At 51.5% G+C, this 24102-nt stretch overlaps 1 protein-coding gene across 1 annotated transcript; it reads right to left on the reverse strand.

The window, feature by feature from the left end:
- On the reverse strand, window positions 1–23042 carry ADGRD2 (adhesion G protein-coupled receptor D2). Its single transcript, XM_035555360.1, has 25 exons — window positions 22995–23042; window positions 22845–22908; window positions 21744–21974; window positions 20346–20999; window positions 19616–19714; window positions 19042–19127; window positions 18406–18684; window positions 17045–17156; window positions 16332–16466; window positions 16075–16195; window positions 15410–15515; window positions 15075–15130; window positions 13843–13969; window positions 13627–13730; window positions 13338–13440; window positions 12918–13071; window positions 11995–12128; window positions 11240–11355; window positions 9766–9886; window positions 5004–5045; window positions 4737–4790; window positions 4226–4370; window positions 3870–3928; window positions 1174–1204; window positions 1–116 (listed from the first exon to the last, which is right to left on the reverse strand). Exons 1-25 carry the CDS (start codon window positions 23040–23042, stop codon window positions 1–3), a joined length of 3297 nt encoding a protein of 1098 aa, XP_035411253.1.
- Between the last annotated feature and the right edge of the window lie 1060 nt (window positions 23043–24102).

Consider the following 24102-nt stretch of genomic DNA (forward strand, 5'->3'; position numbering starts at 1 on the left):
TTATTCCTGGGTGCCACTGTTTCTGCCTTGCTCATGTGTCCACTGTGGGGAGGAAAGCTGTAATGCTTCTGGGTGGCATCTTCTTGAAAATAGTCTAAGCATGCCCTGCTTAGACACTTAATGTGGAGCAAAATCAGAAACCTGCTAATGCACTGCATCCCTTGACAAAAGAAAATGTAACAATGCAGGAAAAATAATATCAGTCCATCCCCGCTGCTTCTTCACTGCACTATCTGCTTGAGTGACCCCATCCAGTGACTGCACCGAGAGTGCTTGGAGTACTCATTGGTGATGGATTAAAAAAAAACACGACAAACAACCAAAATATGCTATACCCATGCACAGGGGAACTGGGGAGTTGGCCAAAGCCAGGCAGGGAAGTCAGGGAGGGAGCAGGGCACTGCTGCTGTTGAGCAGAGGTCTGGGGCTTAGGAGGGATTTCTGTTTTCAATTCTACCCACCTCCATGGTGACATTGGCCTTTCTACAACCTGAAACAGAAGAAGCTAAATGGCTGCTTTTAAGCTCATAAATCCATCCCTGTCTGAACACCCCATCTTCCCCGGCTTCCCTTCTTTGGGAGAAAGTCACTTCTAACACCCGCCAGCGCCTGCTGAGGCAGCTGCTGTTTTAAAATACCCCGTGGCAGCAGAGAGCTGTTGGTGCTCCTGAAAGCAGCCTGAATCTCACCAGGCAGCCTGGCGTGCTGGTCCCTGCCAGAGCTGCCTGCCTTACCCGCTGCATCTCCGCTGCCTTCCAGAGCCTGCCGAGCGGCCCAAGGGGCTGGTGTGCAGCAAGCTGCAGACACGTGGAGGCAGCAGGAAAACTGCCGAGACCCTAGGGAAAGGCAGGCAGGAGCTGTGAGACAGGCACCTGCGACTGAGCGCTGCTGGGTGCTCAGGTTACTGAGCTGGGTGCTGTGGGGAGGCAGCGCAGCAGGGCCTTCATGCGCCCACTCTTCAGCTCCTGCTGCTGCCCTGTTCAGGGGGATGTAGATCCCTCAACAGCCTTGCCAGGACTGCAGCCACCAGGGCAGTTTGGAAATAAAACACTCCCTAAAGTCTTAGTAAAAATAACCTGCCCTCCACCCTCCGATCCACGCTCCACGATGCAACCAGAGAAAGCAGTATCAGCAGTAACAAAAATGAAAGGAAATGATGTAGGCAAATGTTACCTGAGGATTTGAATGCTGTCAGCTCCACGGCCTGAAAGAGGGGAGAACATTTGTTAACAGAAGGCACGAGTCTGTGCGCTTGGTGGCTGGAGCCCTCTGCCACCCCCCCAGGGCCAGGCAGGTCCCCCATGGGCACTAAGCGGCCTCGCTGCCCTTGGCCTCCAGCCGAGGTCCTGCAGAGGCAGGGACACAAAGCCTGCATCCCAGCCCTACAGAGATCCCGGGTGCTTTGCTTATTGCTGCTGCAACCCCATGCTCCTCTCAGCCTGGGTGCCTGCTACAGACTGCAGCACAATCCAGGCGTGCAGCAGAGCGAACTTTCTGCCTGTGCTCTGGTGGAGAGACCACACGTAAACCTGCTCCGTGTGCCTAAGTGATGGTTAATGCTCTCCGAGGTGCGAAATTCCTGCTCCCAGCCCAACAGCAATAAATATCACCAAACAACATTTAAAAAAGCTGAAACACAAAGAACATCTTGTCTGTGTTTGTATCTTCACTCGCTCAGTGTTTTGTCATTTTAAGTGTTTTCAAACGTTTTTAAGTAGCATCTTCTCTTCATCCCAACCATTGTGCAGCTGCCAGTGACATCCTTAATTCACAGCTCCTCCAGCGAGTTACATGACTCATTTAGTCAGGGAGCAGGAAAAACAGCCCTGACTTATATAACTAATGAGCACAGAAAGCAGCGCCTACCCTGCGGAGGGTAGCACCACCTGGGCACGGAGGCACCCACCACCTCGCCACTGAGGACCCTGGCTCTGGACAGGGGCTCCCAGCACCCCGGGGCTGCTCAGCATCGCGGGGCCACCTCAGCTTCTTGGGGGGGCCCTGTGGGCACAGTGCCACTGGGGTACGGACTCACATGGGGACTGGCACTGTGCCCATCCTCACCCCCCGCAGACACGGGCACCAGCCCGGCCTTTTGAAGGCTGCTGAATGCACGTTAGTTAGCACGGAAACAAGTCCATTAAAAATGAAATGTTTAAGCGGCAAAGATACAGTAAAGTCCTAAGTGACCCTCACGCAGAGGAAAGTGGCTTCTATCTTTGCCTGCTAGGAAATGCCATGGCCTTGGCATTTAGGAAATCTGCCTCCTAATGCTCCCTGCATTAGAAAACTCAGGCCTCTGGGCTAATCTCTTTAACCCACGTCTCGCATTTTGTGCCAGGGAGCTTAGCCCTGGTCCCAGTTTACACAGCAAGCAGCTGGCTGGCTGAGAAAAGCATCACCTGCGGATCCTGGTCGGTGTTTAGCACAAGGGAGGAATGGCATTAACCGCAATATAAATCAAGGGAGATGAAAATATGGATTTTATTGAGTGGCTTCAAAACGATATGCCAGCTATAGAAGTATTATCTATTGGATAAATAAGAGCTGTCTATGTGACACAGGTTTTCAAAGGATAAATATTAGAGAGGGAGAGAGAGATCCTTCAGTAAGAGACTTACATGAAAGTAGTGTTGGATTTTATTCTGAGGAAATTACAGCACTTGTATGTCAAGTGCACAAGGACTGATGATCATTTCAATAGTGGGAGATGGAAGTGGTATCAGAGTAGTCAAATTTAAATTGTTCTCCACTTTAGGCCATGCCTTGCTGAGCTCTACGTCAGACTCACTTCTGCTGGGGGAGTGAAATGGCTGCAGAACAATACAGGGCTGCCCTCCCTGGATGGATGCAGCTCAGCTGCTGCACAGACAACAAGCCCTCACTGCCCTTTTTAAACTTGCTCGCCCTGGGGGGAGTCTCTTGCCATGAGCTGTACGACTGCTGCTCGGTGCTTCACGTACTCAAATTCACGAGCTCCTTCTGTTCATTTATATCCCCTGCTGTAAATCAGCCCCCAGATGCACCCCCCCTCCTGGAGAGGGGCTGCAAGCCCTGGGTGCGGCCGGGAACAAAGCTGTGGCAGCGCTGGTTCCTGCAGCCAGAGGTGAGCTCTCTGCTTGGAAGTGGCTGCTTGGGGGCTTCCTCCCCGCCTGCTCCCCTGCAGGCACTCTCCTGCTCTCCCGTATTGCCCTCAGCTGACTGCCCTGCTCCAGGCCAGCCCAAGAGGTCAGGCAACAGCCTCCCGAGCCAAGCCCCCACGGGCACTGCAGAGCCAAGGCAGTTCCCTGCCAGGAGAGCCTCCCTGCCAGCCAGCCGCGCTCTCCTCCCCCTGAGCAGCATCCTATGCTCCTGCAGAGGATGGCAAACACTCCGTTGCATCTGGCTTGATTACTAGAAGTGGCAATTATGGGCATGAAGACACATATCTTAAGTTATTTAAACGACTTAAATGAATATGCTACTAATAACCAGTACATATTTTAATAAATGAGCGTGTTCAGGGTTCGTATCAAGACCTTTTTTTGTTTCAGTCCAGACAGACCACGTGTCTAGATTGGTCCTCAGGAACAGGGCATCTACGCTGTGATAACACACTGTCTCTGGTCCACTACAAACACTTGGCAAGTGGTGTAACACCCTGGGACAGAGGGAATCATCGTTATCCTCGGTCTGCAAACAGGATGGATGAGTCAGACAGCTTCTGGGACTTGCTCAACATAAACCACTGAATTTGTGCCAGAGGCTGGTAACACCACCAGGTGTTCCGAGGCCCAGCCTGTCGCTAGAAACGCTATATACCATTCCTACATAACTGTTATGCTCTGTATATGGGTGAAGGTGGAAGAATATCAGAAGACATTACATACCGGTCTCTCTGGTGACATAATTGATGAAATCCCCATGGGAATTTTGGCTCCAAAGTTGCCTAAGGGGGAAGAAGCACAATGAGTTTGGAGACCAGAGAGCAGAAATATTCAAGCTTTACCAAGAACTCAGTTCTTTGTGCCCCCTAAATATCTTCCACTGAAGCAAAGGGACCAACCAGGTTATCTGCATAATTGCAAGTAAATCCTTGCACCCACAAACAGGTTGGAGCCTGCAATACCTTCCTTCCCAGAAGCTAAAAAAATATTTCCTACTGCCACTTTCATGCCTTAGGAAAAACGTTTTACTGTGGTCTCATCCCACAGCCTGCGCCAACAGCAGTGACAATCCTCTTTACCTTTGTTGGTGATGTTCTTCACTGGTGGATCTTTCTGCACAGGGCTTGACAAGGCACTCTCAGCTGCAGAAGGACTCAGTTTCCCGGTCTCCCAGGAGGTTGTGTTTCTTGGACTTGATAAGTAGTTGATGGGATGAGAGCAGTTCTGTGGTGACAGGGAAGAGACACAGGACAGTGAAATCTGCAACTTGTCTTTGCTGGATCCAGGTCCAACTTTGAAGACTGGTTTTATCTGCACTGCTGCCCCTGGCGCTTGGACTCCCATCCCACCCTGGTACTGAAGGCTGCTTTCTAACCAGGGCAGATGATCTTTGGGTCTGCATTGTCCAACAGGACTGCAACAAAGGGATTCAGTCTCTGCCATTCTTCCTACATTGGACAAGTAAGGAGGAAAAATAAGACTTCTTTCCAACATCATCTCCTCAAAGAAGTCCAAATATATACTTAGGGCCCTCCTCTAGAGGCTAAATGATGAGCAAATGGGGGCAGCAAGGCTTCCTTGCAAACTTACTGTGAATGAGAGTGCTTTCTTCTTGTCCTTCATCCTCTGGATGGCATTCCTCACCTGGAGCAAGGCAAGGACATTAGAGAGGGCCACAGCAACTCTTGCAGAGCAAGAGATCCTCCAGGAAGTCATGGAGAAAAAGCAATAGCTGTCCCAGAAGCACAGTCTGGGCTACGCTGTCTGTTGTATCTACTACAATCCCAGCTACCCCTTAACTGCTACTAAACACTTTCTTTGAAGAGTGACAGAGCCCCAGCCAGGGATATCTCTTACCTCGCTGTTATAGATTGCATAGACCAGGAATATATACACGCCCTGAAAAGGAGAGAGCACAGGAAGTTAGAGATGTACAGCTGTTTGGCTGCTACCTTCCACAGGAGGAAATGAACTTGATGAGTATTAGAATAGGTGGCGACCTAAGGAGAAGAGGCACAGACACTGGGCATGGCACAGCCAGGGGACAGCTGGGCCAGAGGGATGTTTCTTAAAGTCAGACCTGAGAGCAGGCTCTTCACAGAGAATCCAAAGGAGAGAAGGTCACCCCCCAGTCACTCTTCCTTTTCCTCTCCCCCCGTTTCACCTCAGGAGCAGCACAGTTTGGGCACTCAGCAGAGGCTGCTCCGTACCTCTCTCGTGTGACGGACGGAGAGCTGGCATCTCCTGCTCGGCCCCTCTGCTCCCCTCACCCCCAAGCTCTCCCACACTCCTGCTCACTTGTGCATGCAAAATCCCTCCAGAAACACCTCCTTCAGATCTCAGAGACAGAAACCACCAGGAATTTGTTGCAAGAGGAACCCAAATCCAGGAAGCAGCCCTCCCTTTCTGCTGAGCCTGGGGAGATGGGCTTGAGCCACCCTCCCATAAAACGCAGCATGATGCCATGGGCAGATCCGCTGTCCTACACAGTGACAGCCCACGGTGTGTCAGCAGGAAACTCCAGTGCAAGTTTAGAGGGTACAGATCCAGAGGCTTTGCCCAGCCTGGACAAAGCTTTCCCCTTCCCAGACCAGGACCTCACAGCTTGGACAGCACAGCCATGGCCACCCTCTCCCTTCCCACCAAACCAGTGCTCCTGTATGCAAATACTGGGAACCAGTATGCAAGCAAATGCTCTGCCACAGCCCAAAGCTTGGTCAGAGCCCACTGTCCGCTCACGGCTCATGCAGGGTGTGCGACGGGCACAGCCCGCAGCGAGCACCACCTGGAGGCCACAGCCAGGGGCTAATTACAGCTCCAGACCAACAATTTTGGCCTTAAGGCAGCCCTATCTGGCCCACCAGATTTATGTTATATCTGTGGGGTGTTTGTTATCGCAGCTAGATAAATCAGCTGCAGCAAGAAAAGTAATCCATCTTGTCTTCAATGAGCCTTGCTCTTCATCTGCGAGCTCTTGGCAGGCGTAATGGTAGCAATACCCTGGCGCCGTGCCATGACCTGTCCTTCAGACAGCAATGCTGGTCACTCCTCCAGACCAGATTTCTGGTCGGGCTGCCAAGGCAGGTCTTCCTTGAAATAATCATTCTGTATGAAAGCGGGGTGGGGGAGGGAGCGGTGAGGTCGGCTGGGAGGAGAGCAAGGAAGGAGAGGAGGCCCAGCTGCAGCGGGCGGAAGCAGAGCAATGGCGCGGAGCGGTGCTGGAGGAGCCGCTCCTGCCTGCTCCTGCCCTGCTCCTGCCCACACCACCAGCTCCCAGGGCAAAGCAGAGCTACCATCCTCCTCGGGGACCTCCATCACGAATGGCACCAACTCCACTCAGGGGGGGGTTGGAGACGCCAAGCCAGCTGCGCTCCCGCTGCAGGAGCCCGGAGAGGGCTCAGTGCATCGCGTAGCCTGGGAAGGGAGGGGACAAACCCACATTTGTCAGCAAGCGGCCATCATTAGGAAGTAACTACTCAGCACAGTCCTGTGCAATCCTCCAGACCTGTCCCAGAAGCTGCTGCACCAGTAGAAGATATTTTAAATAGCTCTTAGTACAAAGACATCCAGCCTGAGGCCTGCCCCAGAGGGGACGGTGGCGCCGCACACCCGGGCAGTGTGGGGCACCCAGGAGGCCACAGTGGCGGGGCAGCAGTGTGTGTGTTCCACAGCCGAGCCACCAAAACACCTCTGGCTGTCCCACCTCTACCGAGACACAGCTGGCAACCACCTGGGGGACCCTTCCCACTCTGTTGGCCTGGTTCAGATGGGCCGAGCCAGCCGGGCCAGCACTGTCCCAAGCTGACATCAGGGAGCCAGCTCTGCTGCTTGTGCTCCGTGGGTGCCCATAGGTTCTAAACCAAGGGTAATTAGTCAGTGTTGTACAGAAAAGCAATTTTTTTTTTCTGCAGCTGTCTCATGGGAATTTCAAAGCCCAGTGCCTGGCAAGGCTCATCTGTACAAGACCAATGGGTGGTTTCACCTGTACTGGCAGAGGTGCTGAAGCCCTTGCAGTATCAGCAGAGCTGAGCAAGAAGGAGCCCTGGGGTGGCTCCAGTCCCCTCCAGTCACCCCTCATGCTGGTGACAGAGTGAGGGACTTATTTTGGTTGGGCTTTGGCAGCAGCACTGCAGCCTCCCCTGGCCCAGCACCACACAGCGCTGCTTCTCACTGGGCTGAATTCTTGTGCTGCCTGGCTGGAGAAGGAGTTGTCATGTTTGGTGTCGACGCACAGAGTAACCTTGAAAACAGGCTTCAGTTTCCGCAGATAAACAGAAAGCAGTCAAACAAACAAACAACTACAGCAGCAAAACTTTCCTACACAACACCAGCACATAAAGAAGCACACTGGCCTTAAAGGAAATCCCAAGGTGATATATAGTTGTCCTCAATAGGACAGCCAGCAAAGGAGCTGAAATGTGACGCTTTTATCCCTGCTTTCTCTCAACTCCACGGCTTCCCACCAGCATCATGCTTTCTTTTCTAGGGTAATATTTCAATTGACCTGAACTTAGCAATGAAGGAGCAGAAGGCAAACAAGCACAGCACATTCATGGGCAAACCCTTGACTGTTTGCCCACACAAGAGACAGGGCTCCTACCAAGTGTTAGGAGAAAGAAGGAAAACAAAAGAAGCAGTAACTTCGAAAGCAAGGGAAGAAAAATCCTGATCCTGCCAGCAGCTCTGCTCCTCTCTCACCCAAGGTAGGCATTGCTATGGTTTGTGAGAGGGGGTCTCAGGAGACATATCATCCAGAGGACACATTTATTCATTTCAGAAGATATTTCTTGCCCTTCTAAAAAAAACAAACAAACATATGCCTCACATCCATGTTACAACCACCTGCATCATATAGCCTCTCTGCTGTCATCAGTGATGAGCCAAAGGCTGAATGAACCGTGGAAGATGCAGTCTGGGAAGTGACACTGTCAGGATAGCATCATGAGGCATTAGCAGTCGCTGAACCAGGGAACTTGTCATGGGGTTCCTCTTGCCATTGCCAGGTTGCAGAGGGAAGAGCAGCCCTGAGTGCTGCTGGAAAGCAGCTCTCCTGAGAGCTAACCAGCCTGAGACCCTCAGCAGCACCCCGCTGCTGTGATACATGTGCTCATGATTTTACAGCATGAAAGCTGAAGCAAGGCAGAGACCTTTCAGCATCAGAACGACTGACAGGATAGTGCTGGGAAGCTGTACTCTGATCTGCCTCTCTCTGCTGATGTTGATGGAGTTCGCCTGTGCTGAGAAATGGTTTTGCTGTGAACAAAAAGATGCTGGTGCTGTCCTCAGCCCTGTTCATTTTAGCATCTCTTCACAGCACTGAGCTTGGAGTTCTCTGCTGCTTGATAATCCAAGCATGGCATGAGGAGGCAAGGAGAACTGAGGCTGTATTTAAGTACAGTCAGCACAGGCTTCCTGCCACCCTGCTGGTATCCTTAATAGCAGAGACGTCCAGAGGCAGCCCTTTGGCCTTAGGATTTCCCCATCCAAGAGTTGACAGATGTGCATGAGCAGCACCCAGCCACTGGACCAGTGCCAGCCACAGGCAGAATGTGCCTTGGAGCAACCACACATCTTGTGCACATGGTGATAACGCCTGCCTTTCACCCTTGGAGATCTGGGCCAATGTTACACCAAAGCCTGCCAAGTATGCCAGAGGGAAGCACTGGAACTCTCCTGCTCCATAGACGAAAGCTTCTGCACGGGCCATTTTCTATTGCAGCCAAAGGAACAAGGGAGATGGGGGTGGAGAACTCTGAATCCCAGTGGCTTGGAGGATAGTGCCTGATTGCTCTCTTGAATTAGATCCCCCGGAGTAAGATTTGTCCTCAAGCACCTGGCAAGGGACTTTGAAAAATGTGTCTGTGAATATCTGGTAGAAAGGCCCAGGACTGACTGCGTGGGTACACCCAGATGGTTTTTGTATCAGTGCTGGCTTAGCACTGGGAGCTGGACTGCGTCCATGCATGTTCTCCTCTGCATGGCTCTCTGCTGACGGTAACTACCTGTCCGCAGAGAAGTCTGCCTTCTGCCTGGGGACATTTGTCTCTCCTGAAAATGTCAGGAGCAGTGCTGTTTAGTGCTTCTCTAGCTCCATCTACAGCTGCTTTCTCTCGAGGTTTGGAAGCTTTCACCGACCAGGTGGATGATGCTTTTGAATGCAGGTGGCAAGCACAAGTTCTGGGACTTCAGCAAGTCCTTACGACATTTTGTCACCCCGTGTCCCCGAGTTTCACCTATTCTGAGGCCATGGGAACAGCTCTACCTCAGTGCAGAGCTGAGTGCTCCTGGCTGTTGTAACTATTACCATTTGCTTTGCTCTCTTAACCACATACAGGCTGCTTAAAGTTTTAAGCTCTTTGAAGAAACCAGTAAAGTTGGAAGCAAATATTAAGTACTGCTTTACACACCAGGCTTACTTTCTGTCCTACAGAGATCCCTATCAATACGAATGTATTAACAACAGTGACTCTTACATATGCCAGCATTCAGGAGTCACACCGGAAGACACAAGACTGCCAAATATTCCTAACTAGCAGGAGAGATGGGTTACACTGAAGCGCAAGGAGCTGCAGGTACCTGCTTGGCTGTGAGGCGAGGCTCCCGATGGCACAGGACTCACCTGGAGGGAGTTGAGCACGATGAAGACATAGGCCCAGACAATGCTGAGGTGGACAAGGACCCCACACACCCATGTCAGCCCCAGCACGGGCAGCAGCACCAAGATGGGCTTGGCTGTGGCCCTGTCACAAAGAAGAGCTCAGAGTTACTTGGGCATATTTCCAAGCCGAAATGCTACGCACTGGCACCCCATTGGCACCCCTCTCCCAGCTGCCACCAGGGTCTCAGCCGTGCCCCGTGCGCTCGAGCTCAGCACCTCCTGGCAAAGTGCCCCAGCCTTCCAAGTGTCCACCCTGGCCCTGCAACCACTGCCAGGGGCTTGCTGCCATCTGCCTGGGGCTCTGCACGAGGTTGCAGAGCACTGCGGGGTTTAGAGCACTCTGCTCTGCACCGTGCAGGTTAGAAGACAGCTTTCCTTGTCTCCGTGCGGGAAACGGCTCTGTGCCCCCAGCAAGTGCCTACCAGACAGTGTGTTGTGCAAGCAGCACCCAACATGGCAGCTATGAAACAAACTTCTTTGCAAACAAAATTAGAGGAGAAAAACCAAACGCTTCACCTCCTGGCCCCCCGTGTGCTAGCCCTGCTCTTTTTTTATCATTGGGAGTTAGCAAGAAGGGAGCTCTTTGACGTCATTAGCCATGAGAAGACAGCTATTTCCCCCAAGTCGCTGCTACAAGCAGGGCTTCTGCAATTGTTTTATTAGCATATGGATGTCACCCTGCCCTCCTGCATTGCCCTATCTTTCTGCTTCTGTAAATTTGGGAAAATTTATTTATGATAGAGGGGAACAATGCGTGTCTAGCAGGGGTATCCGGCGCCAGCTAACAACAATAAAAATTCACAGAGGATGATAAAGTAGTGACTCAAGCAGCAGTTTTTTAGAGGTCTCCCTACATTAACTGATTACAGAAGTCCATGCTGCTTCTCCTTCCCCATGTATGTAACCCCCACCAGGGCTCCTTTTGATCCACCAAGTCCCAAACACATACAGAAAATGCTTCTTATTATGGTAAACAGCCTGACCGCCCCGTGCTTGGTTCATCTGGCATCCTTCTGATGGGCATGCACTAAGTAAGGAATGAGTTTGAACTGCAGTGCTCTGTGAAGTGGAGAAGACTCACTTCTGTGGCTCAGAGCTCTAGAAAATTCCAGGAGACTGGGCACCTAATGTCATTTGGTTCCTGGAAATGCCCCAGATTGCCACCTCACTTCCCTACGCTTCTGTTTTACAGGATGTCTGTGTGTCTGCCAACAAGCTGCTCGGCAGCTCAGAGGCCTAATGTTCTCAGTGGTGTAGTTGTTCCAGCAGAGACTGCCTTTGGGTGATGCACAGGTACTGTGGAGGAGAAAATCCTTTCTGTCCTGACTGCTTTTCATTGCACCCCCCAAGGCAAAGATGCTCAGCTTAACAGTAATTCCACCATTTCATGCCCAGACCACCCAGTGCGGGGATACCCAGCCGCTGCCCTGCTCACCAAATCTGTATTCCGATCTGGTTTTCCAGGCTGCTGTTGGGTGTCAGCATCTTTGATCTCCTGCGAGCACTGGACACAGTCACCATCACCACCCGGAAAAGCACAAAAGTATTCACCTGTCAGAAAAGAGCCAGTGGACCCCATGAGCTATTGCGAGCTTCAGTGTGGTGAGCCTTTTCTGCTGGGAAGTCAATAACTAATTTCGGAAAATAGGGAGAACGCATCACTCCTGACAAAGCTTTAAGTAAAATACTTTATAGAGCTATCTGCACAAGTATCAAATCTATAAAACTTATCTCAAAACCTCTCCCACAGAATGTATTGTTGAGTGTCAGCTCTAGTCCCCTTATGCATTTCACCTTTTTCTGCTACTGTGCTGTTCTGGAGTGATACTGATCCTACTTCAGGGAGGTAGCTGTTCCCATACAACAAGCAGACCTTTAATTAAGGCAATGTCACAGTCAACCTACACATTTACCTACATTCCTAGTCCAACAGCCAATACAAGAACAGGGCAGCATAATTTTCTTAAAACACTTTTTTCTATCAAAAAGCTGCTTTGGTTAAAAAGATGTAATTGCATTGTGCTAGCATGTATAAAGCATAACAAAAATTCCCCCATAAAAGCAGCGAGGACAATGGGGCCAGCGAGCAAGCACCTTAGCTACAGAAGTGCTGCCACCGCTGACCCTGCAATGCTTTCCCAAAACCAGACACGCGGGAATCACACCTTGCAGGAAGGTTTCGGCACTTACTGCCAGGATGAAGAGAACCGGCCCGACAAAGGCCCAGATGACGTTGGTCTGAACGTTCAGCCAGCAGTGGCTGTCTGCCACGTACTTGTTAAAGGAAGTCGCGAGGGTCACAGCCACGATAACGGCTGGAAGGCCTGCAACCACACACACAAAAGGAAATCAGAACCCAGGAAAACCAAGAATGACCCAGGCAGATCGGCTGTGCTCTAGACAATTGCTTCAAAACCGCCATGACCAGACACGCTCCAGCATGAGGCAGCTTAGCCTCTTAAACCCCATGTGCAACATCAATTTACTGCAGCTGAAATCTGTCCCAGCTCTACAGGACCAGATTTATATGCTGTCAGCATCATTCTCTTAGGTATAAAGCATTCCTAGTCCTGAGCCCTGATCAAAGCAATTTACTCCTCACAATGCTTTTTTAACAATCAAAGACATAATGCAAAATATTGGGACCAGTTGTCCACCATCCAACTAGGTATGTGTTTTGCAAGGAGCAAAAGAGGCCTGACCTAAAGAGGCTCCTCTGATACAAAACTCTGCTTATTCTACATCCCCAAAGGACTCACTCAGAATAAAGGCTGCTTAGTCAACGTGTTTATACATTAATTACCATCACAGTAGTAATTATCTCCAAGAACAAGAACTTACCATAAACTTCCTCCTCTAGTTCTTTGAATTGAACCCTTGGTTTATAGAAAAATAACAGAAATGTTTTTAACTTACACTCTAAGACTGGCAGTTTGACACATAAGGGTAAAAAAGCCTCTACAGAACAGTGGCTCCCAGCTCTCATATTGAATTGAACCAAACATTTGTCTGGCTCAGCATCACTATCGGGGGAATCTCTCCTATTGAAACTTTTGCTAGAGAAAAAATTGACACTTTTTTTGAGTTCCCAATGCAGAGGAAGCTGTAGATACCCCAGCCTGTCAAATAGTAGAACTTCATTCTCCTGTCTTCACTCATGTTGACTGCTACCACTTTGCTCCACAGGAGAAGTCCCTCTACCAGCATCCACGAGAAGGCTGCCATGAAGAAGAGATGAAGGAAGGCAGTGACCATGAAACACACCACCTGGAGAGAAAAGAAATTGCATGCTGTTACAGGAAGGGCAGTCCTCTGGAAACTTCTCAGAGCATGGTCAGGAAGAAGACAGGAACCTGCAAATTGTGCTGCGGGGTGGGCAGGATATAACTGCTTACATTTACAAGTTACTTAAAGTTACAGATAATTAACAAAATGTTATTAGAAGGAATTAAACTGCTGTTCTATTTGCTCTTACAATAACACTTAGCAGAACTGGTCGGGCTGGGTAAATGGGATACTTTCAGTGAGCGTACCTGGTTGGTCTTTGCCAGTTCACTGAACATGAGCAGAGCTTCTGCTGCAGCTAAGGCAAAGATGAGGTTCTTGTGCACAGTTGTTCGCTCACTCTTGGGGACACTGAGGAAGGAGACACGAAGCCCTCAGCTGCAGTCACATTAAAGGGTGCACAAGTTCTGCCTAGTGCTTACTGGGCAGCTCCTTCCCACCCACCTACATAACCGTACCTTGTTTGTGTCCTTGTTTGGAAGCAAAACGTCAAACAAAAAATACAGAGAAGGCAACAAGTGTCTGGAGTTTTCTTACCCAACTGCCAAGAATAAAATAAAGGTAGCAATCAGGGCACAGAAGGAAACTCCACATCCAATAAAAGTCAAGGTCTGTAGTGTGATCTCCTCCTTGGTGGTCCTCTGCTCCAATCATGAAGCAACAAAAGACACAAAACCCCCACAAATTAGCCACATGCTGCTTGCAGTTCTTGCACCCACCCCACAGAGCAGTAGAGAAAGGCTGCTCACTTACCTGCATCTCGTACACTTGCAGCAGCACTGCAAAGTTTGTGGTGTGGTTGCAGAAACAGGCAGTGGAGTCCGGGAGAGAAGTCACCACAGAGCAGCCAGCTGTCGACCACATCCCACCAGCATCTGGGCTAACATGCAGCGAAAGACAAAGAAACACGTGGAAATTGCCATCCACAAGACGCAAAGACAAGGTGCTAAAGGAAGTTCATTGTCCCAGAAGAAGCAGAGTTGAAATGAGGAAGAAGAGGATGTCAGAGCCAGGTCTTCATGTGGACTTTGGTTTGGTCTGTCTCAGCACATTTATTTACCTTATCCATCAGAAAACAGATCTAGCATCTGTGTGCGTAATACAAAGTACAGTTCAGCCACTGCTGCTTTAAACAAAGCTCAGTAACTGCACAGCTCTGGGAAGAGCTCCTTCTAAGCACATTCACTGACAGCATCCCTGGACCAGACATCTAACCCTCTCCATCAGCTTGGCTGCCATGTACCCTGCACAGTTCCACTGGAGTCTTGATTTCCAAGGCAGGACAGCCTGTCTGCAGCCAGCCAGCTGCTCGGCGCTGCCCAGGCAGCTAGCAAAGCTCCAGATTTGAATTTCCTATGCAGGGACCAAGGCTGCACTGGCTCAGCTTGTTCTCACCGGGCAGCACTGCCCTTCTGAGTGTGTGGTACCAAGGCAAGATCACATTCAGACCAGGGCTGGTGGAACTGTTTGTGCAGCAAGCAGCTCCCTCTGAAAACACGCTCTGCTCACCTTCCCCAAACACAGCCATGCCTATTACAAGACTGTGACTCCAAAGAGGTCTTTTGCAGTTGAATGACTTAATTGCAAATCCATAATATATCACAGTCTCAGTGCTCTCACTGTGGTGACATTCAGCAAAAACATGTCTCAACGCCAAGCAGTATTTATGAGGCATGGGAACCCTGAGTGTTTGTTGTGCTATATATCTCGGCCCAGCCCTTCTTTGTTGCAGACAACAATCACAATTAACGGGCTTTCCTTTTTAGTTGTACATACTTCATTAAAGGTCACTTGCTTTTGAGTGACTTTTCCAAAGGAAATCTTCCCAGGAGAGAGCTCTGTTCCATCAGATGGAGGATGTCAGCATGCAAAGCATGCAAAGAATTACAGGTCCCTACTTTTACCATTATATTTGTATTGTTATGTTTGGTTTACAGTGGAAATAAAAGTTTGTAAATCTGGGGACCTGAAGAGAAACAAGGCACCTGAGGCTGAAGTTCCAGAAGGCACAGATGGGCCCCGGCAGCTTATCGGGCAGATCCTGCAGGAGAGATGGACAAGAGGAGGTTATGCAGCCCTGCACGTACATCACATGGACATCGCTCCCTGGGCTGCAATGTACCAGAGCACGGGCTGTCAGCCCCAGACAACGCCTCCCTGGGGAAACAGGAGTCAAGGTGAGAGCCGGGCACGGGACACGCATTAGTCCAAGAGCTCCGGGGCCCTTGGGCAAAGTCTCCGCAGGGCCTGGGGGGCTCGGGCTTTACAACTGGCCTGGGAGGGGGTTCCCCGGGGCTCCCCAGCCCCCTATCCCGGGTACCTCGATGCGGTGCTGCAGGCGGTAGCGCACAGACGTGCTTATCTCCTGGTCGTCACTGAGCAGAGCGGATGAAATGACGGCGGTGCCCACCGCGGTGCGCAGGTACCTGCGAGGCAAAGCGTGCTGCTCGGGGACCCGCCACAGCCACGCTCGGGGGCAGGACCACACCGGGCACACACAAGGCAGGCGGGGACCTCCAGGGCCACTGCTCCAGAGGTACGGGGCAGGGGAGACCCCCGAGCACCGAGCGAGCAGCGGTGTGCGGGCGGCCACCCCCACCTAGCGGGCGCGGGGCGCAGCGGGGCTCTGCTGCCCGGCTCCTGCTGCCCGGCTCCGGCAGCCACCGGTTCTGCCCGGCCGGAGCCCCGCTGCAGCCCCCCGCAGCCCCCGGCTCGCCCCCGGCAGCGGGAGGCGGTGCGGAGCCCGCGGGACACGGGCAGAGCCCAGCACTGCACTGCCCGGTGTGCCCAGGTCTCTGCTTGCACAGAGCACCGACCACTGAGCCCCCCACTGCTGTCCGGCCGCCCCGGAGAGCAGGGGGCAAGGGGAAATGGGGTGGGATGGAGCAGGGTGGAGGTGACCCCAGAGCAGAGGCACTGAGAGGCTCGGCATGGACTCCGAAATGAACACCCCAGCCCGGGGCACGGGGGTTCTGCTTCACTCACTTCTGTCCTCTGTCGGAGGCAGCCATATCCTGGGAGGCTGTGGCGCTGCCGTGGCTGGTCAGGCAGCGCTGGAGGGAGCCGTAGCCAAACCACATGTTCTTCACCATGACCCTGCGGAGACCTGGGCAGAGAGAGCCCTGTGGGACGGGTGCAAGCACTCCTCCAGACTGCCAGTGGGCACGGTGAGGACCCTTCCTCCCATTAAAGGTGTTGTGGAAGTGCCATAGGGACAACCAGGGATGGGCTTCGCAGCCTACCTTTGGCTTTCAGCCTTTGCATCTCTTCCTCAGGAACTTCAATGAGGTCAGGCCTGTCTTTTTCGGGGCTCTGGATCAGGTATGCCTCACTGCTCAGCTCTGGCCTACTCAGTTCCAGCTTCCTGACCTCCATCCCTGTGGCAGGGGCAAGATCAGGTTTTGAAGCAGGGTTCAGCCTTCCTCCAGGGCTATTGCACAGCACAATGCCACCAGGACATTACAGCCCCAGCCAAGACAGAAGCAGCAGATAAATCCCTTTCATCTGCATCTGGGCTCAGTTTGTCTCTTGTACCCAAAGGTTCCTTACAGTCCTTTTAACCCACTTGTTTTCTCACAGTGGCCCAAGTTCTGTTCTTACAGATAAAAGCCTGCAGAAGTGGACTGAGAGGGGAACACAGTAGGTGCCTCCCCTCCATCCCGATACAGAAGAAAAGGATGCCTGGTAGGCAGCCAGTGATGCCATGTGCTGAACGGAAAGGAGCTGGGATCTGTCCAACCTGAGCCATCACTGACTCAGGCACACCCAGGAGAGAAGTCCTGAACTAAAAGGGGGGTTGGAGAGGTGCCTCCCACACTGCAACACTTCTGCACAAAGGAAAGGGGGAGGAGGCCGTAAGGGTTAGCAAGGGATGAGCTGGAAACCAGGCGGGATGACTAAGCTGGGTCCCTGTGAGATGCCTGCCTCTGCCCTGCCGTTCACCAGTGCCACTCACCAACATTCCTGTGCTGAATTGTGATCTTTGTCCTCCCTGCGGTCAGCAGCGGGGCTAGGAGTGACACCATTCTGTCACAGAGCTCAACAACAGCCATAGGCCCTCTGATAACCTGGAAACGTGCAGAGAACAAGAGGAATCAGCACCTGTACTGCCAACTCGCACTGCTCACAGCTCACAGGAGTTTTCTTATATGCTTAATGTTCGGCAGAAAAAGAGATGGTGGGACTCAATGCTTTTGCTTTGCTTTTCTCTGTCTTCTTCAAAGAAAAATGTTCCCAGTTCCTTCAGCAGCGGTGGAGAGACTGGCAAAAAGGGAAACTTGATGGTCTTTATAAATAGTCATTAAAATAGCAAGCAAATAAATAAATCAACAAATAAAACAATCTTCTGGAAAAAAAAATGCATTTTAGGCCTGGCTCCTGATTTTTTCAAAGCTGTAGAACAACCTGGAAAAGTTTTCCCTGTTGGAGGTGTAGCAGGTGACTGGCCCAATCACTCCAGGTCCTGCGTGTGCTGGGCAGCACAGGTGCCACCCCTGTACACAACACAGCCACGAAAACCTCCTGGAAACAAAACAAATCCCTTCTCCTTCTGCAGATACACCTCCTGCACCAGCTAATCTGAGCCAAGGCTGTTTTTATGCCATCATAAGGAAGCTGTGAGTAATTGTGGCCACAGAGACCACAATTACTTAGTTTAGCCACTCTAAGTGACGAGGTAAACTCTGAACTATTCAGCATCCTTTCATCTCTGGATGTCCCTGGCTCAGTTCCTGGAGCACTGGCCAGGCCAGACTCTGTCACATTTTTCCGAGACAGGTGGAGAGTTTGGATCGTACAAAAGACATAAAAGACCCATGTGAGAAGGGAGGAAGGCAGTGGGGAAAATCTTAACGGGGGTGGGATAATGAAAATTCCTCACATAAAGCCTGACGGTGTTTTGAACAGCGTGGGGTCTGATGACAGACAACTTCTTGGCAGCCCACGTACATAAAATGCAACAAACTGGAAATGAAGGGCATTGCCCTGCCAGACAGTGGGACGTGGGAGCGAGGAATCTACTAAGCAACGGGAATCTGCAGACTGTGTGCAGTCCTGCAAACCAAGGCTCCACAAAGTGGAGAAGCTCAAAGAAAGTGGAGATGACCATGGGAGCCAGCCCTTCTCTGAGCTGGCAAAAAGGCTCCGTGCCCATGCTCACCGCAAATACTTGAGCTCCAGAATATGGCCAGAAAGGCTACACGGACCATGCAAGGAGAGGTCTTCAGCCCATGGTCGTGCTGTAGGCCAAGGAACTGCACACATAGCAAGATGAACCGACGTGGCACAGGGCTGGCCAGACTGCTGGTGGCATGTTACCTGGCTGACTGATGACCACGTTTCGATATTGTGCTCTTCCAGGATTAACTCGGTCACTTCCACATAATATTGGCTCAGTTGCTCCAATATCTTCAGCTCCTCTCCCTCCTGGACTTCCACATTGGAAACTTGCTTTAGTAACAGAAGCACCGCAAGCAGGTCTGAGGGCTCCACCGGTGCCTCTCCTTCCCTCAGAACAGCTGCCAGGACATCCAGAGTACCAAGAGCGACAGAGAGGTTCATGTCTCGGACATCACTCCTGAAGATGTTCTCAGGCATCTGCCATGGAAAATATATTTTAAGTCAGTGTATAGCCATGACCTCTTCCTGCTCATCAGCTACGCAGTGTGCTGGGGACGTGAGCAAGGCCCTGCTCACTGCTGTGCAGACACCTGCCTGGGCAGCCACCCTTCAGGGGAAGGTCTGCCCGGACATTTTGAACTTCTTGTCCAGCCTCAGTCTCGGTGACAACCTGAGGCCACACTCTCCAACAGCATCCCAGAAGAGGCCACAGGCATAATTTCTGGCAAAGTGACATCAAACACCAACAGAAGCCAGCAAGCACACCCCAACAGCTCCCGCTGCTGCCAGCGCCCCGGGGCAACTAGCTGCTGCAGCTGGGCCTGCAGGACTCACCACAGTCCTCTCTGCAAGCGCGTTCACACGGCTGACAAGCGAGTGGCTGGATTCCAGCTGAGCTTTTTTCAGTTGCCGATATGCATCTGGGAATAAAACAAAAGCGTATCTATGGCTGTGGTGTCTAGCAGCATGGTTAACATATGCCCTGTTCAAAGCCTGGGGAATGCTCCTCGGATGCTGAGTGAGTTTATAGGACAGTCAGGACAAGGAGACCTCACAGCTGTGTTTTATTTCTAGTACAAGATCCCATCTGGAGAGACAGTCTAACGCTTCTTCTCTGCCTCCTCCCCATGTCCCCCTGCCAGTGAGTTTGGAGGTGCCTGGACTGAGAGGCCCCCTGCAGCGTTGCATCCAGGAGCCATGTGGTGTGTACAAGCACAGCTTCACTAGAGAGTAACAAAATAACCCATCAGAGCACATACAAATGAAGCAGTCGCTGCTACAGCACATTTTGCATGCCATCTCTTCAGAGCTGACACCAGGCCTCCCCATCACTGACCGTGATCCCAGCTAGGACCCCCAGGAGTGAACGCTGTGGAACCAACAAATAAATAAATAACAGATGCTGTACCCTTTCTGTAGCGACAGATAAAAGGCAAAGACTGCAAACAAGGCGTGTAGCGGAATCCACTGCTGCCAACTTCAAAAACTCGGCATTCCTCAACAGGCCCTGTGGAAACACACAAAGAGAAGGCCCGCCATTCCCCAGGGACACGCCATGCCCAAGCAGGTCTCGTTTCCTGCAAGCAACCCACGAACTCTGTTGAGGACAAAAGCTGCAGACTGCTCCGTAAGCAGCCCCACTGCTCAGTCAGAGCAGAGCTTGTGCTGGGCTCTGACTGCTTCCAACATCCAGGAAAACATCGGAGGAGGTGGCAATGCCAGGTCCTGAGTTTGTGTTTTATCAGCATTGCCAAGCCGACCTGGCTGAGGGGCAGCATCTGCCTCCCAGCAGGGCACAGAAGCTCTGGGTGTGCAAAACCCAGGGAGCAGCATCACTGACAAAGACATTTCTCCTGGTAGAAGAGAAAGTCTCACTAGCCCCAGGCATCTGAACAGCTATCTTTGCTAGTGTCATTGTAAGCGTCTTCCATGACCAAGGGTTTAGTGACAACTGTGGTTCTAATACAATTTGGAAGTTGCCCAGCCCACCTCTGGATCTTCTCGCACAAGGAGATGGTCCTTCCCACCAACCGTGCAAAACTCCCTGGCTGAGGATGGGACTTGTTTCTTGGGCCATCCCTGCGTGCTGACCTCCCACCACGGAAGGGAGCTGCAGCAGCAAGGGGCACAGGACTTACCTGGGCAAAGAAACTGTGCGGTCACCTCCTGGACGGTGCTTTCAACCTCCAGAGCATTTGAGCTCCACCCAAATACAAGCTCTTGTTCTATCATCCAGCACGACCGAACTTTCTCAATCTGCTCCGCGCTCAGGACTTTCTGCCAGATGTGCAAGTCTGTGATGTTCCCACTGAAGGACTCTTTTGCCCTGAAGGTGCCCCCCAGGGAATCTTGATCCTGACCGATTATGAAAGTGCCCTGGCCGTAGATGGCCTGGGGGGCAGCCAGCCCCGCAGCACACAGACCGCTGGCAGACGCCCTCCTTTTGCCATCGGCGTAGATGGCCCAGGTCCCATTTTCCTGCTGCCAGGTCACGCAGAAGTGATGCCACTGTCCATCAGCACGGAACACAGGCAGGTATGGGGAATGGTGCCCGTGGACAATGAGAGCAAATCGAACAAAGCCTTCCTCATCGACAAAGCCACGGAGCTGGAATTCATTAATAAAAGCTGGCACGGCATAGGAGAAGATGGTGGCGATCTCCTGGCTCCTGGAGTCCCACTGGAGGTGGGCACAGGCTGTGACAGCAGGCAGTTCTGGGAAGTCAGAAAGCACCTTCACGTATTTTGTGTCTGTTTTGTCTTTGAACATCAGGACTGGTACGACATGGTCCCCTAGAAGGAGAAATTTCAGCCAGCATAAAGAAGAAGCATGGCCAAAGCTTGCTCATCTTCCACTGCAATAAAACTATCCTTCTCATTGGACTGCTACCCGAGCTAAGGACTCACGGCCCCTGCACACGAGAACATCCTGCGTGTATGCAGCAAGGCTTCAGCTTCCCCTGTGCCTGGAGGGAATCAGGAAGGCAGGAAAGCCAAGGTTGTGTTATTACAGCAAGTATAATTTCCAGAATTGTAGGTTTCTAGTAAACAGGACTGCAAACAATGAATCCGGAAGAACTGCATGTCCCCAAGCATCCCATGCTATAGCAACCAGGAGCACAGTCAGATAAGACCTTTGAGGTATCTGCCATGCAGAGCCTTGCTACTGGGGAACCCCGTTCTCCTGGTCCTGTCTCTCCAGGACCATCACTGCTCTGCAGAACTGAAGACCACAAATGGCAAGGCTGAGCAAAGCCAGAGCTGTTTTACAGGGAGATGGCATAGAAGGACAGAGCAGATGAGACCCTTTACCACTCCCTTTGGTTGCAACGCATTGTGAAATCTTGACAGTGGCTGGGCTGCTGATGTACCAGGTCACTGGTGTTCCTGCTGCCAGTTCCCGCTTGTGACGGGAGGCATCACCACAGCGACAATAAAAAAACAACTGGCAACATTTCCAGTCAGATTACTTTTCCAGGATGAAAAAGATCCAGCAGTGAGCATGTCTCCAAGTAGTCCACACCCACTTATACTCACGTCTCCGTTTTGGCTTGTGCAGGACACCATCCCTGTCGTTCAGCCAGAGGGAACCTTTGATGTGGTGGGACTGCAGCAGCTGGCTGAAGGAAGCTTGCTCACTGTCTGGGGGTTCAAAAAGCAACTGGGCAAAGTGCTGGTCACAGTATCTGTCTGCATGCCACCAGTCCACAGCAGTGGCCACATATTCGTACATGTGTCTTGAGGTCTCTATCGTGACAGGAGCAAAGCCTGAAGAAAGACACACACAGCATAGGGCGTGTACCTCAGGCAACACCCAGCCTGCAGGACACACAGCAATTTCCAGAAAGCAGCACTTCAGCTCTCGGGCTGCCCCCTCCCCGGCTGGCTTGCCCACCAGCACCCAGCGTCCTCCAGCACAGCCCCTGCCATCCCACTTCCACGCTGAACACGAGGCAGGGGTCAGCCTCTTGCAGCACCCCAAAGCATTTACAAACCCTGTGCACCCCGGGGGAGAGGAAAGCGGGTGCTTGTTTCTGTGTTCAGCCCCTGGGATGTTCAGTGGGCACAGCGTGACAGAAACGTCCAGACTATCTTGGAATGAAAATGCAGGACATCCGTGGGTCTGCTCACAAACTGAATCACTGGCCTAGAGTTGCAGCTCAGCCAGACACCCAAAGCCATGCCAAACTCCAAAGAAAAACCTCACTGTGGTATGCCCAGGGATTGCCCTTAAGGTAGTTGGGTAGTTTGTTCAAAGCAGATATGGACAAGCAAATTTTCTCTCTCTCTCTCTTTTTTTTTTTTTCCATTCCCCGCTCCTACCAGCTTCTACATTTGCAGATACAACTTGCAAGCACAAGATGATCTCTGTCTTGTTTGCAGCTACAGCAGAAAGGGCAAGCAGCTGGGCAGCACTCTCCTGATTTTAGACAGTAACCATAATTAACCAAGCAAGAACTTACTGTACAGATACAACAGCCACAAAAAATGAGATCAGAAAAGGTTTCTTTACTTTTGCTTCTGCAGTGGGACACCCTTTTATGCATTGTTTCTCTGTGCTGAATATTGCTTGTAAAAACAACATAGATTAAAACCAATATAGACTAAAAATATAGAAGTGCCGATAAGAACACTAACCTTTAGAAGTCTGATTCTCAGCAGGGGCTGCAAAGACTAAGAAACTCCTGGACAGACTACCAACCTGTTGGAGAAGAGGTTTTTAACACTCATACAAAGCATTAATATTATCTGAAATATTCAAATTTTTAAAATTGCTGTAAAACTCACCAGAAAGCTGAAGAACCAAGAATCAGATCTTGAGTCTCTCCTAAACATGCTGACCAACTGGTAAGCTTTCACCCCTTGCTAGAATAAACAAAATATTACTAGAGATGCCCTGCAGAGACAGAAACATTCTGCAGAAAGCTAGTCCTCAGAGCAAGGCTGCTTTCCTCATTAAGTCTGAAATCAAAAATGAGAAAAGGGCTCTCTGAATCACCTATCCTGGCTATTATCCTATCGAAACAAGCCTCAGTTCTTAAAGAACTGGAGGTCTCATTTAACATTTGTTTCCAGGATACAGAATAACTAATCATAAAACATATATGGATGTGTGATATTAATAGGCAAGTTAGTCTCTTTATCTGCATTAGCTAATAAAAGAGCCATCATAAATTTCAGCGTGAAACAGTGCCAACTCTCATTTCTCTTAAAGTCCAAGGGAACACAGCACCAGCAGAGGTCCTGCGGACCAGTAAGCCCAGCATGCCCAGTCAGCGCCCGAGCACACCGCGCAGCAGCCCACAGCGCCAGGCCAGGACAATGAGGTGGAGAGCTGGAGGGTACAGCCATGTACGAGCTGGTGGGGACATCGATAAGGATATGTAAAGAGACATGGAAACTGGCAATGTGCTCTCCAGTGCAAACAAGTCCTAAAGCCATCTCTCAGCAGTGACACTGCTGGCTGCAAGAAGTCCCGGTGCTCTCAGTGGGACTCCTAAACTGTGCGGACAGTAAAAGTGCATCCCAAAGCACTGGGTGCTAAGGGGCTAAGGAGATGGGTTCCGAAGCCCTGACTCAAAATACGTTCTCAAAGGGGTCTTCCAAAGCTCAGCAGCGACTTTACGAAGAGCGAACACAGCTCCAGGCCCTGGGGGAGTGCTCGGCTCCCATCCGCCCGGCCGCTGCCTGCAGGGAGCCGCGGCCGGCAGAAGGCACCGGGCGCCGGGGGCAGACGGGCGGGCGCTTCTCGGCGGAGCTGAGCCCCAGGTGCAGGGAATGGGGCAGGGGCCGGGCAGGGGGGCAGGGGGAGCAGCCAGCAGCCTGGGAATGCAGGCGGGCGGGCCGCGGGAGGCGGCCAGCTCCGGCAGAGCCGTGCCGGGGGACGAGCCGCCAG

The sequence above is a fragment of the Cygnus atratus genome, chromosome 19, assembly GCF_013377495.2.
Source record: "Cygnus atratus isolate AKBS03 ecotype Queensland, Australia chromosome 19, CAtr_DNAZoo_HiC_assembly, whole genome shotgun sequence".
Taxonomy (NCBI): Eukaryota; Metazoa; Chordata; class Aves; order Anseriformes; family Anatidae; genus Cygnus; species Cygnus atratus.

What these genes read in the sequence shown, in the direction of transcription:
- ADGRD2 (XM_035555360.1), bottom strand. Translation starts at nt 23,042, where the DNA reads ATGTTTAGGAGAGACTCAAGATCTGATTCTTGGTTCTTCAGCTTTCTG. An exon ending in TATCTGTCGCTACAGAAAGG is followed by an intron (nt 19,128 to 19,615) that starts GTACAGCATCTG and finishes TTTTATTCCCAG; the next exon opens with ATGCATATCGGCAACTGAAA. An exon ending in AGAAAGCACTCTCATTCACA is followed by an intron (nt 4,371 to 4,736) that starts GTAAGTTTGCAA and finishes CTGTCACCACAG; the next exon opens with AACTGCTCTCATCCCATCAA.